Here is a 17,362-nt window from a genome sequence, read left to right as displayed (position 1 = left end):
GGGAGTTTGTAACTACTATCAAAGAAGATGGAGTGGCCAAAGTCACTAATCTGCAGGGCAAGCCGGACACTATGATTGTAATCACACAGAGAGTAGTGGCAGCTGCACTAGACCTCTCCAACAAAGGGGATAGTGTAACCAAGAGAAGAGATGAAGTCAAGGTGTACTCTGAAAAGAAGAGAAACTACACCTTTGAAGACATTGCAAACCCTAAAGTGGCTATCATGAGCCAGCTTTACAACCAGTATTTCCACATGTGTACAAAGCGGCCACAGAAGTACAAGATTCCGCGTGGAGCCATTTCTACCACCTTCACCTGGGCAATGCAAAAGAGCAAGCCAAAGGTGATAAATTATGCTGCTTACATCCATGACAATCTGGTGAAGATGGGCAACAAGAATCCAACCTACATTGTGCCAAGTGAGTTGATAACGAAAGTGGTTTATGGAGCATTGCACGCCAAAGGAAACTGGCCTGACCCTCCATCACAGAATGACTGGCTAAGGCTCAAAGAAGATAAAGAAGAACCGCCCAAAGCACCCAGAGTTGCCACACAATTGAAGCGCCGGTTAGAGACCGTGCAAGAGGAGCAGCCAGAGTTGAAGAAGGGAAAGAAGGAAACTGTACAAGTGCCGATCAAAGAGACAAAATCACAGAAAGTGGCACGGCTCAAAAGATTAATGGAAAGCTTCAGAGCCGAGAGAGCACTGAAAGGAGATTTGAGCGAGCTGTGGAAGCCCTCACTAGAAGCAATGTCGGGATCATCTCGAAGGTCGCACCGAGATAGGTTTGAAGATTACATCAAAAATTTTGAGATCCTGGATGCTTCGACAGAAAACATCCCTAACATCCCATTTACAGAAGAAGAAGTGGATGAAGTACGACGGAAACTGCTAGAAGAGCAGGAAGACCAGGAAAGAGAGCTGAAGACCAAGGCAGACCGGGACTTCAAGCCAACCACTCCACCATTAAGCAGGGAGTCCAGCCCACCGCCATCACCACCTCCTCGTAGCCCTCCACAAACCCAACAAAAGGAGGAGCTAGACAAATCTGATGATCAAGAAGATTCAAGGCAAGAACAGAGACAAGAGCAAGAGGAGAAAGAAGAAGATGAACAGAAAGAGGAAAAGATAGATCCGGAAGAAAATAATTTCAGCACATTCCTTGATCTACTAGTTGCGGGGTATTCACGAGAAGAGGCAGCTACAATGGCCTTTGAGTTAGCAAGCACACAGCCCAAGGAACAGAAGCAGAGCCTGCGGTTAGTGAAACTGAAAGAGATGGCCACTGATACAGTGGACCTAGAGCCACCCACCAATGACTGGGACGTGGTGATGCACAAGCTAACCGGGCTCAAGGCAAAATCATTGGCCACGGAAATTGAGATTGACAATCTCAAAGCCAATGAATTTCTGATCAAATCTAAAGTAGACACACTACAAAGACAGAGCCAAGAGCAGATAGAGAAACAAGCAGAGCTGCAAGCCAGTCTGGCCACGGCATTGCAAAGATTCCAGGAGATGGAACGAGAAAATCAGGTAGCAGCTCAAAGACTGCAAGGAGCTGAAGAAGAATACAGAAAACTCAGCAAGGCATTGACAGATGCAGAGAGGGAAATGGACAACCTAACCCTACAACTTGCTGAAGAATCCAAGGAAGTGGAAACACTGAGAAATGCCAAGGAAAAGGTAGAGCTAGAGAATGAGGCGAGCCAGGATGAGGTAATAGAGCTTAAAGACCAGATGAAAGTCAAAGATCAAACCATCCAACGGCTACGGGCATCTCCTGCCAGAGTCAGAGCTACTAGCTCGACTCACACTACTTCTGTGACGGATTTATATGAAGAGCAAATGAAGGAGCTCCAAAAGGAGTTAACCCTGGAGAAGCGGCAAAGACTGATGTTGTCTGAGGGCTCAATGGTTATGCAAAACTGCATGGAAGAAAAAAAACACAGCCATGAAGAATGAGCTAGAAGCCATCGAGAGAAAGCTCGAGGAGTCGGAAAAGATAAACGCAGATCTAAACGACCTCCTTGTGAATATGGGAGAACAAGCTGAAGCAGAAAAGAAGACATTTCAGAAGCAAATAGAAGAGCTGAGAGGCCAGCAGCAACAGAAGAGCAGTTTAGCACCGGGTCAGCAGCATGGAGGGAATAGACATAGAGAATGTAGCAGGTCCAGTGGACACCACCATGAAAGAGGAGATCCTGGTAGGACTCTCTCAAGAGCCACAAGATCTGACACAAAAAGAAGAAGAGAAGCTGCAAAAGGCAATAGAAGCAGCAGTCAAAGACACAGCCAGAGAAGCTTTGGAATGGGAGCAGAGGGTCTTTAAATCAATGACTATTCAGAAGATAGATGCCAGCAACCTTCGGCGTGAATGGCTACAGCCCTCTCTCCCATATCCTCTGCTAAAATATGAAGCTGCCACAATCAACAAGCGGATCAGAGAGGAGCCAACAGTGCCAATATACAAAGCAAACATCTCCAAGCCTGAAGGGGTAAAGTTGATAGTCAATTCTCAACCCAGGTGGAGAAAGGCATGGCTGACAAAGTATCCATAGTATCTAATCCATCTGGTAGAGGCACCTAAAGTCATCAGAGATAGCCTAAGTTTCTGCCCTTTACCAAGGATGCGGATGTGGAAGGCCCATGAGCTATTGCAAAGAAGCCAACCCACTTGGCTGAATTACCCGAAGCTGCCAGGCTCGAAGGCAGGTGAGAGAATAAGTGAGCAATACATGATGAAAACCCTAACGGGCACCATCAAATTGTTCACTGGCTCGCCTGACCTATCTTGCATTATGATGAGAAAGATTTGCAAAACACTTTTGGCAGTCTTCGAGACATTCAAACTAGGCCAGGCGACAGACAATATCTTCTTCTTTCAAGATACATACAGATGTGCATATGATCTGTCTGGTCAGCCTTCCTCGAGGTGATACATGCATTGTATCAAAGGATCATGTTTTTGCCATCCTATCACCTCCAGGCCTTTGAAGAAGCCTTCTACACCAGCTTCTTCACAATCAGCACATATATATTTGGCCCGACGCTACTAGCTCATCATGCAAGATATGAGTCACTTCTCAAGATGAGAGAAAGCCTACGCTGAAGAAGCAGCTCAACAGCCATGTCGGGGACGACATGAACAAGGAGGGGGGGAGTGTTAGAAGCTGGACACACCCTACGAAAAATGACTGCTCGGCGGATTATAATTTTTTGTAATTATTCATTTATTGAGAAAACCCGGCAATTCACTTTTGTAAATATTGGGACGTACAAAAGTTTCTAGATTGTATCCCAGTTTTGACATTTAGATTGAGTAGATGGTTAAATTGGAACATTAGGGTTTGAGATTGTAAGGTGTTTATACCACTTTTTGACCGTAATGAAAAACCTTTGTCATTTTAAAAAAGTGAAGTCTGTGAGTGAGCGTACTCTGTACGAGAGACAGTGAAAGCTTCATCTTCACGCTACGTGCGCACCGGTGGTCGGAATCGAGTGTGGAGAAGTGCAGCGTGTTGCCCCCAACGAGAGCTACGCGCCAATACCTGCATTGCACGCGTATGGTTCGATTTTGCGAGCTCGACCTACGAACTTCATCTGATGATTCGGTGAGCATACGTTATCCGTTTTCTCATTTCAGCATATCCACGCGTTCGCATTGAGTAGAGCTACACATTAGGCACTTTAGTTTTCGAAAACGATTAAGTGCAATTTCGGCCAGACATCCTACGTGATCTTGCACCAGATGTTTTGGGTTGGGATTTTGGTTCATGGACCTTAGGGAGAGCGACCTATTGGTGTTAGTAGGGTCTCCTTCAAGTTCTATGGCGTTTCGAGACCGTTTGATGGGTGTTTGGCTCTTGGAAGCGTTGTAGGAAATCTCCTCTTATGCACTCTTGAAGGCTGTAGCTTAGACATTGGGTAGAGATCTCTGTAGGAATTAGTCGAGAGTGGATCGAGTGTAGATTGACACCCTATGCTTGCTTCCACGCGCCTGCGGGTCGAGCTTCGTCCTTAGCTGACAAATCTTGTTAGGTGAGTTCTCGCTGTGCTGACGTCCGTCGCGACGTATCCGTCCAACAAGTACTGAGAATGATATTCATATTCAGATTCAGGTTCAAAGTCAGACTCAGAGAGAATGAGTACAAAGTATGTATAACTGGAATATACTGTACTGCTGTAATTGGGATTACAGATGAAAGATTACAATGAAGATGATGTAGATCAAGAACAACTTAGGATTATGGATCAAAAGCTTAATAAAGGAACAGCCGACAAATGGCTCAATTCATGCCTGTAACTTATGCCCAACCTGATTACAATGTAATGGGTCCTATTTATATGCTTTGGGTTTACCGTGGTAACTACCGTAGTAATTACTGGCTGATCCACTGCCCGTCTCACAGGAGCCGGTTCCCACCCAGTGAGACTGTCTCAACCATCTACAAACAACCTGAATCTCTGGGAGCTAAATATAATAGCTACGATAGATCCTAGCTTGTGGCAACCAGAAATGCAAGACTTAGCAAATAAAAAACAAGAGTGTCCTTTGTCAAATAAGCCAAAAAAAGGAGTGACACTTGTAACATATACACACTAGGTAGCATAAATGTTTGTCCACATTGTGACAACCCTGTCATCTCCCTATTGACACTTGCCACATGTACACACTAGGTAGCATAAATGTTTGTCCACATTGTGACAACCCTATCATCTCCTTCCTCAATAATTGCCACCTCAACTTTTTTTTAACGGTAAAATCTAGAGACAGGGAGTATCAATGGAGGCACCATGCGGCATAGAGACATCAAAGAAAACATGTATTTTCATGCTGGACTAGATGGACAACTTCCTTCCATTGTGCACTCAAGACACCTATATCAACAAAAGCACAAGAACACGAAGAAAAAGAGAGGCAAGTATTATTCATTGGTTGAAAAATTGGAGGTAAAGAGGAGAGATTACCTTATTGTGGTCAAAGTCAAAGTTCAAGGTCATGGAGTCGAATCTGTTGAAAATTGGAGGTAAAGAGGAGAGATTACCTTATTGTGGTCAAAGTCAAAGTTCAAGGTCATGGAGTCTAGTCTGTTGAAAATTTGGGTATGAACCACTATGGGAGCCTTCTTCCTCCTCTTCACAACACCTTTCCACCATGCCCTCTTTGGAGACTTTCTCAACAACTTGTTCACTTTCTCCAATCCCCCCCGCCTCCCAAGTCCAACGCCTTGACCACCTCACCGATCATGAAACTTTCAAAACACTTTGACTGGATCAGCCCCTCGTCACTATATGACACGGGGGTATGGCTCACAGGGGATGTAGAGCCCAAATTTGGGGGCAAGTGAAGTGGCTTTAATCTTAGCCATCGGATTGTCCAATGAACTAGGGTGAACTAGGGACGGTTAAACTAAGGTGTGATCATCTGTCATGTCAACATGGGCAACAATGCGCACTAGCGTGATGGAAAGGCTTTCGTGTGGCAATCGGGAGGTCTCGGGTTTGACCCACACCCCGCGAGGCGACTGAACTCGAGGCACTGTTTTTGTCCCTGGTTCATCAGGTGATCGGACGGCGTAGCTCAAAGTCTCTCCCCACCCGCAAAATTGGGCCCTAGATCCCCCGGTTGACCCCGCGTAAGATAGTGACATGCCCCCCTCGTCACTATATGGCACGGCTTTGGGTCAGAGGGGATCTAGGGCCAAAATTTGGGGTGCGAGTCAGCTTTAATCTCAACCGTCGGATCACCGGGTGAACTAGGGATAAACTAGGGGTGGGTGAATTGGGAGTGAACTAAGGGTGAACTAACGGTGAATTGGGGGCGGGTAAGCTAGTAGTGGGTGAACTGGGGGTGAACTAAGGGTGCTTAAACCAACGTATGATCATGTGCCATGCCAACATGGACAACGACGCGCGCTAGCATGGTGGTAGGACATTCGTGTAGCAACCGAGACGTCCCAAGTTCGACCCACACCCCGCGAGGCGGGTGAACTAGGGGTGAACTAGGAGTGAACTCGAGGCGCCATTTTTGCCCCGAGTTCACCCCTAGTTCACCCCCAATTCACTGCGTGATCGAACAGCCGAGATCAAAGCCGCCTGGCGCCTTCAAATTTGGGCCCTAGATCCCCCCTGGCCAGAGCGTGCCATATAGTGACGAGGCCCTCCCCCCTTGCGGCAATCCAAGGACTTGGATCCTCCCAGTCGCCCCTAGCCGTCATCCCTTCACTTTAGGCCGTCTTCCTACGGCGTTTAAAGCCAGCCTAGAATGGTCTCCTTTCAGACTTCTACGTCATTTTGAATTTGACAAGGTTGGAAATGACAGCCCGCCAGGTAGTCCCTCCTCTTTGAAGATTCGCCAGGGACATGCTTATGGAGTCATGACAAATAGAGGTGAGGTCTGAGCTGAGGCCATGGAATTCTCGAAGTTATCTGACCGTCGTGTGCCAGAGATCTCCGGTGGTAGTTGGAATCAAGACTTGTAGTGGCTGCAGGATCTTCATCACAATGGTTATGGGGTAATTACAAACAGAGGTGAGGTCTGAATGGTAGTTATCCGATGGTCGTATTTAGCCAGACTTATCAAGCTGTGGATGGAAAGCGTTGTAGTGGTGCAGGATCTTGTTCACAATGGCCATCCCTTTGCATGATTTTGTAGTGGTGAATAGCATTTTGCTGTCTGCTGGCACCTATCTCTTCGACTTTGGCAGCAATCTGGTTGTGTTGGTAGAATACTTCGAACGTTTCATGAGCCTTTCACGGCGCAAGGTAGGAGGTGTTCGGGCTTGTGATGCAACCTGTCAACTCCAGACCGCTGATGTTGCAGCCTACTCCTTTGGTCTGCTGGCCACCTTGGTATGCAACCACTCTCTAAACGGCATTCTGTTCAAGGTCAAGTTCACTCATAGTGATGCTCCACTATGTGCTGCTTATTTTCTGCCCTTAATCCATCTCTACCGACTCTCCAACCTCATTTGGCGCACTCTCAGCTGTAAAGGGTAACTTATGTTCTTTTGACTTCGATCAATTCCATTTTTTCATTCACTTTCTTACAAAATGAAGATTTCTCTGGCTCTCAGAAAGATGTGATAGAATTGTGAGCTAGGCTAATTAAAGAAGAGCCAATTGTGTAGTCTTGCTTGCTGGTTGCCCTGCAAGATGATTGGTCAGAGTTGTGGCGCTCATACCGTGCTTACGGAGAAACTGTGTATGGATGTAGAAAATGCTGTTAACAATTGCTGCCTACTTTGTTGTTTTGGTGATCAAATTACTTCCATTCATAGAGCTTTGCTGGAGCAGAGGCTAACATTCACCTTCGGTTCACTTTGGCATTTTGGCAATCCTACAGCAGAATGAGACTAGCGGAGCACTGCACGGCTCTGTGTTAGCTCATGGCAGTTAACATAAGCTCCAGAGTAGGGCTAATCATCGAACAGAGCTCCTGCTTAGCCAGATGCCTTCTCTCTTTGTTTGTGTATTCCCCTACTTAGTATCTCATCACTTTCACTAATTCTTGCGTGTATGGCAGATTGTCTTTGTAATAACTAAGTGCAGTTTTGGATGAATGTGCAGGGTTCAAGACCTGAGATCCCCGGAAATGAATGGGTTGTATTGCATTTTGGGAAGTGCTATGGAGGGTGTGCCTATGCTTATCGTGCAGTTTTGCGGCCATCTGGTGCTAAGTCAAGAAGGCGTTTTCCTTCATAGCATGCCCAACACATTCAAGATCTCAGTTGCTGCATCACTCATCTCAGCAGCTTACAATGGGGGAACGTCGGTGCAGTCCATTGCCAAGAATGCCATCACACCAAGACAGAAATTAGCAGCAGGCGCCATTGGAGCTGGGTTCACAATCTTTGCAGTAGTGGTGCGGTCCTTAACATTTACAGATGTCATAGTATTCATCAGGGAATACTCCTTCCGGAAAAGAACAGTGCGCCAGCAGGCAAAACTTCATGTGTTTGACCTCCTCGGGCCACTGCTTGTTATTACATGCAGCATTGTCTCATACTTGCTTCATTACTGGCTTCTTCACTCACCCAAAGACATGATGAGAAATGTGCGCAATCTGCGGCGCCTGCTTAGCTCTCTCTCATTCAGCTATATGAGCATGATAGTGGGCCCATTGTATCCTATGACTAGCCTGGCAAGTGATGCCCACCAATTGGGCTGTTGGAATTTCCACCTGAAGCTCTTGGTCATCTCTCTTCTCCATGTGCTGCTAGATGTGGTGGTGTTATGTTTCACTTTTACGCTTGGCACTCTGCCCACAGACTATTTCATCATGGCTGTGATTGGCACTGCAGGTTATTTGGTATTCCTCGTTGCCTACATTCGATTTGATGCATGTTGTGGTCCGGAGAGGGGCTCCACTGTGCCTGCAGAAGATGAGGATGGTGATGGTGGAGGTGATAACAGCGGTCCTAGGGCAGAAGATATAGATGGGCACCCCCAAGAAACGGGACATGGAGAATCGCCGATGTCCATCTCTTGCTGCAAAGAGGGACCCTCTTTTCCTGTACAAGATGTGCAGATTGAGACAGAGAAGCTTCTTCCAAGCCTGACCCACGAAGTTGGAGATGGGAAAGAATTGAGGGAGAAAGGATTGTCTTGCCTCTCCGTGGACAGAAGAGATATGGTTTTGGTTGGAAGAGGTAGGGCAGGGCTCCTCACTGCTTGCTCCTCTTTAGACAGAAGTATGGGCTTCAAGCGTCTGGCCATGGCAAGGCCATCGCCGAAGTTATCTTTACAACAAGCTCACGAGCCTTGAGGGGTTAAGCCTCCCTTTCTATGAATTGGAGAGCAGAGGAACGGGTGAACTTACGATGCACATTATGACTTACCTCAACATCATGAGCTTCTGTGAGGGAAGCACGGGATACCTAGCTAGGTACGATTGGCGGCAAGGGACCACCGGGCCGGCCGGCGGTCCCCTACCCCCAATCGCACCTAGCTAGGTATGCAGTGGCGGCCTCGTGATTTTAATCACTTGCAAATGCTACTAGCCAGCCTAGAATGGTCTGCTTTCAGACTTCTAAGTCATTTTGAATTTGAAGGCAACTTTCAAGGTTGGACATGGCAGCCCGCCAGATAGTCCCTCCTCTTTGAAGATTGTTATCTTGGCATAAGCCAGTGGACATGCTTATGGAGTCATGACAAATAGAGGTGAGGTCTGAGCTGAGGCCATGGAATTCTCGAAGTTATCTGACCGTCGTGTGCTAGAGATCTCCGGTGGTAGTTGGAATCAAGACTTGTAGTGGCTGCAGGATCTTCATCACAATGGTTATGGGATAATTACAAACAGAGTTGAGGTCTGAGTGGTGGCCATGGAATTTTGGGAGTTATCCGATGGTCGTATTTAGCCAGACTTATCAAGCTGTGGATGGAAAGCGTTGTAGTGGTGCAGGATCTTGTTCACAATGGTCATCCCTTTGCATGATTTTGTAGTGGTGAATAGCATTTTGATGTCTATTGGCTATCTTCCCCACAACAGCTCTAAGTTAGAATCCCCATGACCTAATTTAGACTCACTGCTTTGGCCTTCCCCCTAAATGTCTTGGAGCCTTCATCATCACCATCTCGAGGTCCTCGACCCCTATTTGCCATCAGCGCCTTGTGGCCACCTGCAATAGCCCTACACACTACCTCACCCAATCAATAACGGCCACCGTCCCATGGACGTCTACACCATCCATGCTCTAATTGATCAAATGGCAGTCCTTCACTCTTATCTTGCTAACCTTGCATTTCCACCAGTGTCCTATGTCATCTCCCCACCGCCCTCACTGCATTAGCCACTTCGATGCCCATGCTTCATTTGTCGTCTGCACAAACACGTGGCACACAGGTCGTCTTCGTGGGACACCTAGCAAACAATAATTAAGATTTGGATTCCACCATTAATAATGATCTATCCCATCATAATTTGTACAACCTTTCTTCCTAATGAGTGAAGCACTGGCTAGCCTCGTGACTAATTCACACCACTTCTGTCAGGTGGGATCTACGGTCCCTATTAATTGGGGGCGGCGGGATCAGTTTTGCACCGTCCGATGGCGGTTTAATCTTCAAGTGATCACCATGTGATCACAATTAAAGTGAACTCCAAGTAAATTTGATGTGAACATCAAGTGACCGCCAAGTGATCCCCATGTGAATCCCAATCGACATGTGATCACCTTGTGACCCCACCCATTACCAAGTGATTACAGTGTGACCCCGACTATCCCAAAGTGATTGCAGTGTGACCCCGTCCATCCCAAAGTGATCTCCAAGTGAACACCATGTGATCTCCACCCAGTCATTTTTGCTATATGATTCTTTCTATGTTCACACCTCCATTTCAAGTGGCGTGCGATAGCTTAATGGGAGAGTTGTGGCCTCTGGTTGAGTGGGTGGTGGGTTCGAGTCGCAAGGGCTCAACCGGCCAAAATCCTTTTATTCTTGAGAATAAATGGACGGTCCACATCGTTCGAAGATGCTAGACCGTAGATCCCACCTGACAAAGTTGGTGTCAAATAGTCTCGTGGACCGGCTACTCCAATAGAAATTTTCCTTATAAAAATAGCTCATAAATTAATTTTGGCTTTAAAAAATAACTTAGGCTTTTCATTAGCAAAAAGGGGAGGCATCACTAAGGCCTCATTCCTTTGGACTAGGCCAAAAAAAGCGAGCGGGAGCTGACAATGGAGCCGTTAAAAAACCCTGACCATGTGGACGAACGTGCTTCTAGTTTTTTGAATTTGCATGTTAGCTGCATTGCATCGAATTAAGATTGAACAAAATATTGGAAACTATATATACCATTTCAAAACTTCTCAAATGAAAAAAATTTGATTATTTGATGTTATTAATTATGTCTGAGATATTTATTAATTGGGAGGAGAGACATCAAAATGAGAGAGAGAGAGAGATTTCACCAAAGCGTGTTAGAATTTTTTACCCAAGAGTGTTTGGGATATCGATTGTCGTGGTTTAGAGGTGTTCCTCGCCAAAATGGGATACCGATCATAGTGCTTCAGAGGGGTACCTCGCAAAAAACCACAAGGAGGGTTAGAGTTTTGTCAAGCTCAATGTTCATGATCATACAAGATGTCAATGTTATTAATTGTTTGTTGTTCCATTTTTATGTTTTTTTTTTTTTAATTGTGCTTCAGAGGGGTACCTCGCAAAAAAACACAAGGAGGGTTAGAGTTTTGTCAAGCTCAATGTTCGTGATCATACAAGATGTCATTGTTATTAATTGTTTGTTGTTCCGTTTTTATGTTTCAAAAAAAAAGAAAACATGCAAGTCTCCTTGCATGGGGGAGTTTTCACAGTCCTCCCTAATTTTATAATACGAGGGAACGTGCCATTACCATGGCAGTGTGCAATTTTCAGTGCGTTCATTAACTGCGTTCTCAGTGTCAAAAATAAAAAAAATGATAATGCTTACTTACCGCGTACTTGAATGTCTATCGTTGATGAACTTCCTTGCATCAATAATGTTAGGTATCTTGCGTAGAGTCACATGACTTCGAGATGCATGCATAGGTGATTGCATCTGGAGAGAGATCCACGCTTCGCATCTTTTGACAACAAACTAGAGCTTTTTAACCATGCCCCCATGGGACAAATCTTGCAATCAATGCGAAGAGTGCACACTCCATATAGGAAGTTGCTCGAGCACTTGCATAGAGCCACATGCCTTCAAGAAAAAAGTATAGGTGACTGAATTTGGAGAAATACAATTGCATTGCATTCGCTGAAAACATCCTAGAGCTTTTTTGGCCCTCATCGTGTTGTGAATATCCCGCGACCAGTGTATTCCAAGAGACGCAGTTCCAAGTGATCCTTGCATGAGGATATAGGGAGAGCTTGCTTTGCATCCACTGGAAACAACCTAGGGCTTTCTGGCCCTGCTCTTGTTGCGCACATCTCGCAATCAGTGCATTCCAAGAGACGAAATTCCGGATAGGAAGCTCCTCAAGCACTTTTTGTGCTTTCTCAAGCGTACCACATTTGACATACATATCCACCAAGATAGTGCTCCCAAGAACGAAATATTTCTTCAACAGCCTTTGACTCACAATATACTTTTGAGTTTTTGTGCCCATATCAGCATCTTGTGTAGAGCGACATGCCTTCAAGATACATGCAGAGGTGATTGACTCTGGAGAGAGGCCCTCGCTTTGCATACTTATCAACCAAGACAATGCCAAGCACGACATCGTTTTTCAACAGCCTCCAACTAACAATACAATTGTGATTTTTTTTGCCGATATCAACATCTTGCTTAGAGCCACATGCCTTCAAGATGAATGCGTAGGTGATTGCATCTAGAGAGAGGCCCTCACTTCACATTTGTTGAAAACAAACTAGAGCTTTCTGCCCCTGCCCATGTGGGACAAATCTTGCAATTAGTGCATTCCAAGAGTCCACACTCTAGACAGGAAGTTCCTTAGCACTTGTGTAGAGCCACATGCCTTTAAGATGTAAGTGTAACATTCAAGAAGAAAGTATAGGTGGCTGAATTTTGAGAGATACACTTGCTTTTGCATCCACTGAAAACAACCTAGAGCTTTCTAGCGCTGCTCTTGTTGCACACATCCTTCAATTAGTGCATTCCAAGAGGTGACATTCCAAACAAGAAGCTCCTCAATCACTTTCTGTGCTTCGTGCTTTCATGAGGACATGGAGCAAAGCATTGTCAAGCACGATACCTTTATGCAATATACCTTGACTAGTACTCTCATCGTGAATTCTGTCACCCATTTCAACGTCTTGTATAAGACCACACACTTTCAAGGTGCAAGCATAAGTGATTGCATTTGAAAAATTGGAAAGAGGCCTTCACTCTTCATGCGATGAGAACAACATAGTGTTTTCTTGCAATAGCCATGTTGGGCTTATCTGTAATAGTGTGATGACAGTTTAGACATGAAGCCGATCAAGAACTTCTCATGCTTTCATGAGCATACCTTGGTTGGGGTGCTCATGAGCATGATGACACAAAGATTTTTAAATTCAAAGCTTTATAGAGAATCTGGACCTTCTTGTGAAATGTGCATCACATTCAACATACATATCAACCAAGGCATTGCCAAGCACGACATCTTTTTTCATCAACAATCCTTGACTAATAAGATCAGCCGGAATTTTTGTCCCATATCATCATCTTGCACCTCTATGCCAATCTTATTGGGAATAGTTATGAAGTGGCAATCAGACTGCGGGACAACCATGCAATGGAGGCCATAGCCGAAGCCCTTTAAGAATGTGATATTTTTGGGAAATTGGGCTTCACTGAAGCACACCAAAAAATTCTCTCTCCGCTTTTGTGGATGGTGCATCAACCGCTTTAGCTAATAAGCATGGTGAAGAAGAATTACAAGTGTAGAAGGAGGGATAAGGCCAAAATACTAATGTTGCCTTGTCCGACTAGTTGTGTTAAAATTAACGTTTCTTTCTAAAGCTTGTATTGAATTTGTTTGCCATGCTACCTTGAGAGAGTAATACCAAAAAATGGATTTGTCCTCTGAGATCACGAGGATAGGAAGTTGATCTAGAGGATCTGTAGCAATAACAAGTTCATCTAGCCACACAAAAGTGCATGACAGCATACTCAATTAGCCGCATTCGACCAACACTACAATAAACTGCTAGCATTGCCTATTGTTTTCCTGTGACGCAAATGATTTATTGTTGTAATAAGATGGATGCCACCACACCTAAGTATTCCAAGGCCCGGTATGATGAAATCATGAAGGAGGAATCTGCATATCTAAAGAAGGTGGGATAAAAACCCATTTGTGCCCATCTTTGGGTTTGAAGGTGACAATATGATTGAGTGCTCTACCAACTTGTATTGGTACAAGAGCCCCACTATGGTGGAGGCTCTTGATATGCTCTTAGAACCTAAGAGACCCTCTAACAAGCTTCTTCAACTTCCCCTTCAAGATGTTTACAAGATTGGTGGTATTGGAGCTGTACCCATTGCACCACGGACATATTGAAAATGGTTATGCCTTTGCTCTTGATTACCATACATCTCACATTGCTATGAAGTTTGCTGAGATAATTACCAAGATTGATAGGCGCTCAAGAAAGGAGCTTGAGAAGGAGCCCAAGTTTTTGAAGAACGGTGATACTCGTTTTGTGAAGATTCCTACCAAGCCAATGATTGTGGAGACCTTTTTTGAGTACCCTCTCTCCCAGATCGCAGCATTTGCCTATTGTTGACAGAGAGTTTCCCACACCCTCGCGGCAACACAATTGGTGACCTTTTCACTTCTTCTCAACAACCTTGATAGCTCCAATGGTTTTCCTCATATCACACACAACAAAGCATCCAAGAGGAGGACCGCTCGTTAAAATAAAAACATGCCATAAAAAAAGCGAGAGTCAGCTCTGCTGCTGTGAGACGATGGAGCCGTTTGAAAACATATGCTACGTGGAGAAAGGAACTACCAACATTTTGAATTGAGATGTATGTAGCTAACGAAATAACAAGTGAAGCCAAATGAATTAAAAAAGAGCACGTCTACATTTATTCTTGGATTTTAGAAAATTTTATTCCTCTAACTCAATCCCATTGTAGTGTTTGCGTTCTTGTTTCGCACCCAACAGAGGGCGGGGGTTAAATTTACATCAGGTGCTTTGTCGCTATTATTATAACTCTACCTTTGTTTAGTCCAACTCTGCCAAAAAAAGAGAGATTTAGCAATGGTAAGCTTCGTTTTGTAGCTACAAGACATAGGCACAGGTGCAACATGCTTTTTCGTTGGCAAAAACTTCCAAAATGAGTGACGCCATCTTTCCCCTTCCAACCATGTGTGCGAATGTGCCTATATAATTTGTGCTTGGATTTTTTCAACATTCAACACACGCATTTTATCCCTAAACGAGAAGAGAGAGAGAGAGAGAGAGAGAGCGCTTGTGCTGTGTTCTCGTGAAAGCATGTTACCTTGTTTTTTTACTTGGTTCGATGACTCTAAGCGCAATCATGACTAGTAAGTGTATCACATAAAAAAAGCACAAGAAGGATTATAGTGTATGTACCTCATCGCTATATCGCACGGGCATGCTCAAATGGCGTAGATTAATGATAATCATTTGTAGCATGAGTTTTCAATTAAACATTGTTCCCTTTTTATGTGTGTTAAAAAAAAATGCATGTGGAGGTTGTACAATCCTCCCCAAATTTTAAAGTACGTGGCAATGTGTTGAAAGAGAGTGATGGACCATGGTGCATGGGTATTAAGGCCGGCCTGGGAATGTGGTGGGTTGTTGGGAGACTAAGACTCTTGGCAGGTGTGAGGACGCAGAGCCTCGTCCATAAGTGACACGGGCCCTTCTCGAGGGATGTACTGTGGATATTCAATCCACCATTGATCCCAATCTTTGCATAGCAAAAAAGGTTACCTCCGTAGTCCAGGATTCAACCTCACCACATGTACCTTGAGACGCGCACTCGCCATCCAACCCGCTTGTCGCGCTTGCTTGCAATGCATGCGAGTACAGTACTATAAAACACTGCCCCTCCTGCTGCGTGAATCTGACGGCCTAAAGCCCCACTGCCTTGCCGATCGCGTTCCCCGCCGTTGATTCCTCGAGTGACACTGGTGTCACTTATAAACGAGGGAAGCAAAGGGCCTTGTGTGGGAGTAGAAGGGTGAGTGCCGGGAGCCGTCAACTGATGCTTGGCAATTTGTTGCTGCTGGAGAGTGATGTGATTGCATCCCAGGGGAGCAGGGGAGACGGAACAAATGCGCTATCCTCTCACTCCCCACTTGCTTGATTTGTACCCAACCACAATCGCGATTAATATCCCACATTTTCTCTTTTGATCGCCTCACTCAAGGGTTTTAAGATTCACAAAGTGCGATTGATAATCATCGCCAACACAGGGTGGCGGGTGGCTTGATTCAAAAGCTTCATCCCTTGTGTAGGCTATTACTAGGCGTTGATTGCATCCTGTACAAGTTGCAATTGATCAACACTAGCTTCTGGAGCTTGGCACCCTAGCACGCCATCGCAGTAGAAGCAGCATGATAATAATCTTTTTTTTCTAAAAAAAATTTGGTTCGCTCCACCCACGCTAGCTTGCACATTTTGAATCGTTGTTAAAACAACGATTAATATCGTTGTTGTTTTATCAACCGTTCCACCTTTGTTTAGAACTTTAGCACGGCCTCTTATTATTGCCTTGTTGCATACGATAATAATCGTTTTTTTTCCTGCCATTCCATGCAAACCTTCGCTTGCATCTCCTTAAGCCTACTTTTTTCCAGCTTAGGGTCTTGTGCCCACGTTTTGCTTGCCATGGAGTTGATCGATGTGCCTATGACTGACGATGTTAAAACTTTTTCACAACTCCTCGCGACCAAGAAGCTAAAGGGGAGGACGTCAGGATGGACGAAGGGAATGACTCGAACACATCTAGTCTAGGAGGGAAATCTCAAGCCACGCCTGGGCTATTATGGCTTTAGCAAAGGAGACAATTTGACAAGAGATTTGGCCCAAGAAGGTGATCGAACCTCGTCGACTGAAATCTTTTGTGATAAGGGCAAAGGTAAAGTGGTCGACCAAGAGTTAGGCTACCCAAAGTTTTAAGTTCGAAGTGAAGACCTTGAAAGCGGGCGTACCTCAGGGGGCAATTTTTGCATTCAATGGCAATGAGGCAGCCGATACCATAGCACTTAGGCCAGGCATCTCTTCTGCAAGCATATTAAAGGGTCCTTGCTCTGAAGTTTCGGCCAGGGGCAATGCTCCTGTGTTGACTGCCAATGGTGGGGGCCATGAAAAGCTGAGGAACGAAAAGGCTCAGCTCGAATAGAAGCTGAAAGAGGTTAACAGATGGATGGAGATAGGTCCTAATAGTGGCAAAAGGACTTGCTTCCAAGCCGAAACCAATGAGATTTTTGAACAAGGGATGGCGGATCATGCCTTTAATGCACTCAAGAATTCCCTCTCGAACAGGTGGAGATTACGGAGGCTGTCACTGTTGTGATCCCTCTGGCACTTGTCAAGAAGCAACTTGCCTTGCAAGCTAAGCTCACGTTTGTGTTTAGCTTTAGCAAGAGAGTCCCAAATAGACACAAATTGATCCAATGGATCCAAAGTCCTCAACTTCTCGGGCATGACGATGCCATTGAAAGTACCACCTACCTTGCCAAGGTATTCTGCTCAGTTAGATTCAAGGATGACTCTGATGTCTTGAAGATTCTTGATAACGGTCCCCTCATTTTCAATAGGACAACAATGTGTGTGGTTCTATGGGCACCAATATTTGACTTAGCAGAGTCTCTCCAGGGAATCCATCTCGGCTGGGTCAAATTTGTTGGGTTGCCTAGTTGGCTCTGGGACAACATCAAGATGCG

At 45.1% G+C, this 17,362-nt stretch overlaps 1 protein-coding gene across 2 annotated transcripts; it reads left to right on the top strand.

Moving 5' to 3' along the window:
* Window positions 1-6,336: 6,336 nt before the first annotated feature.
* LOC147431275 (uncharacterized) lies at window positions 6,337-10,288 on the top strand. Of its 2 annotated transcripts, none has more exons than XM_086494558.1 (2): window positions 6,337-7,000; window positions 7,575-10,288. In XM_086494558.1, exons 1-2 carry the CDS (start codon window positions 6,633-6,635, stop codon window positions 8,770-8,772), a joined length of 1,566 nt encoding a protein of 521 aa, XP_086350684.1. In that variant the 5' UTR covers window positions 6,337-6,632; the 3' UTR covers window positions 8,773-10,288. The 2 variants fall into 2 exon arrangements, with proteins under 2 accessions (XP_086350684.1, XP_086350685.1); XM_086494559.1 differs by having other exon boundaries at window positions 6,860-7,476.
* The last annotated feature ends 7,074 nt before the right edge of the window (window positions 10,289-17,362 follow it).

This window comes from Adiantum capillus-veneris, chromosome 21, assembly GCF_014529385.1.
Source record: "Adiantum capillus-veneris isolate H3 chromosome 21, ASM1452938v2, whole genome shotgun sequence".
Lineage (NCBI taxonomy): Eukaryota > Viridiplantae > Streptophyta > Polypodiopsida > Polypodiales > Pteridaceae > Adiantum > Adiantum capillus-veneris.
The sequence above is the reverse complement of the archived record's forward strand: the minus strand, read 5'-3'. Positions and strand labels throughout refer to the sequence as shown.

Bases quoted from the DNA above. Each gene is read 5' to 3' on its own strand.
- LOC147431275 (XM_086494558.1), top strand. From the start codon at position 6,633: ATGGCCATCCCTTTGCATGATTTTGTAGTGGTGAATAGCATTTTGCTG. The intron at 7,001-7,574 runs GTAACTTATGTT...ATGAATGTGCAG, and splicing joins CGCACTCTCAGCTGTAAAGG to GGTTCAAGACCTGAGATCCC.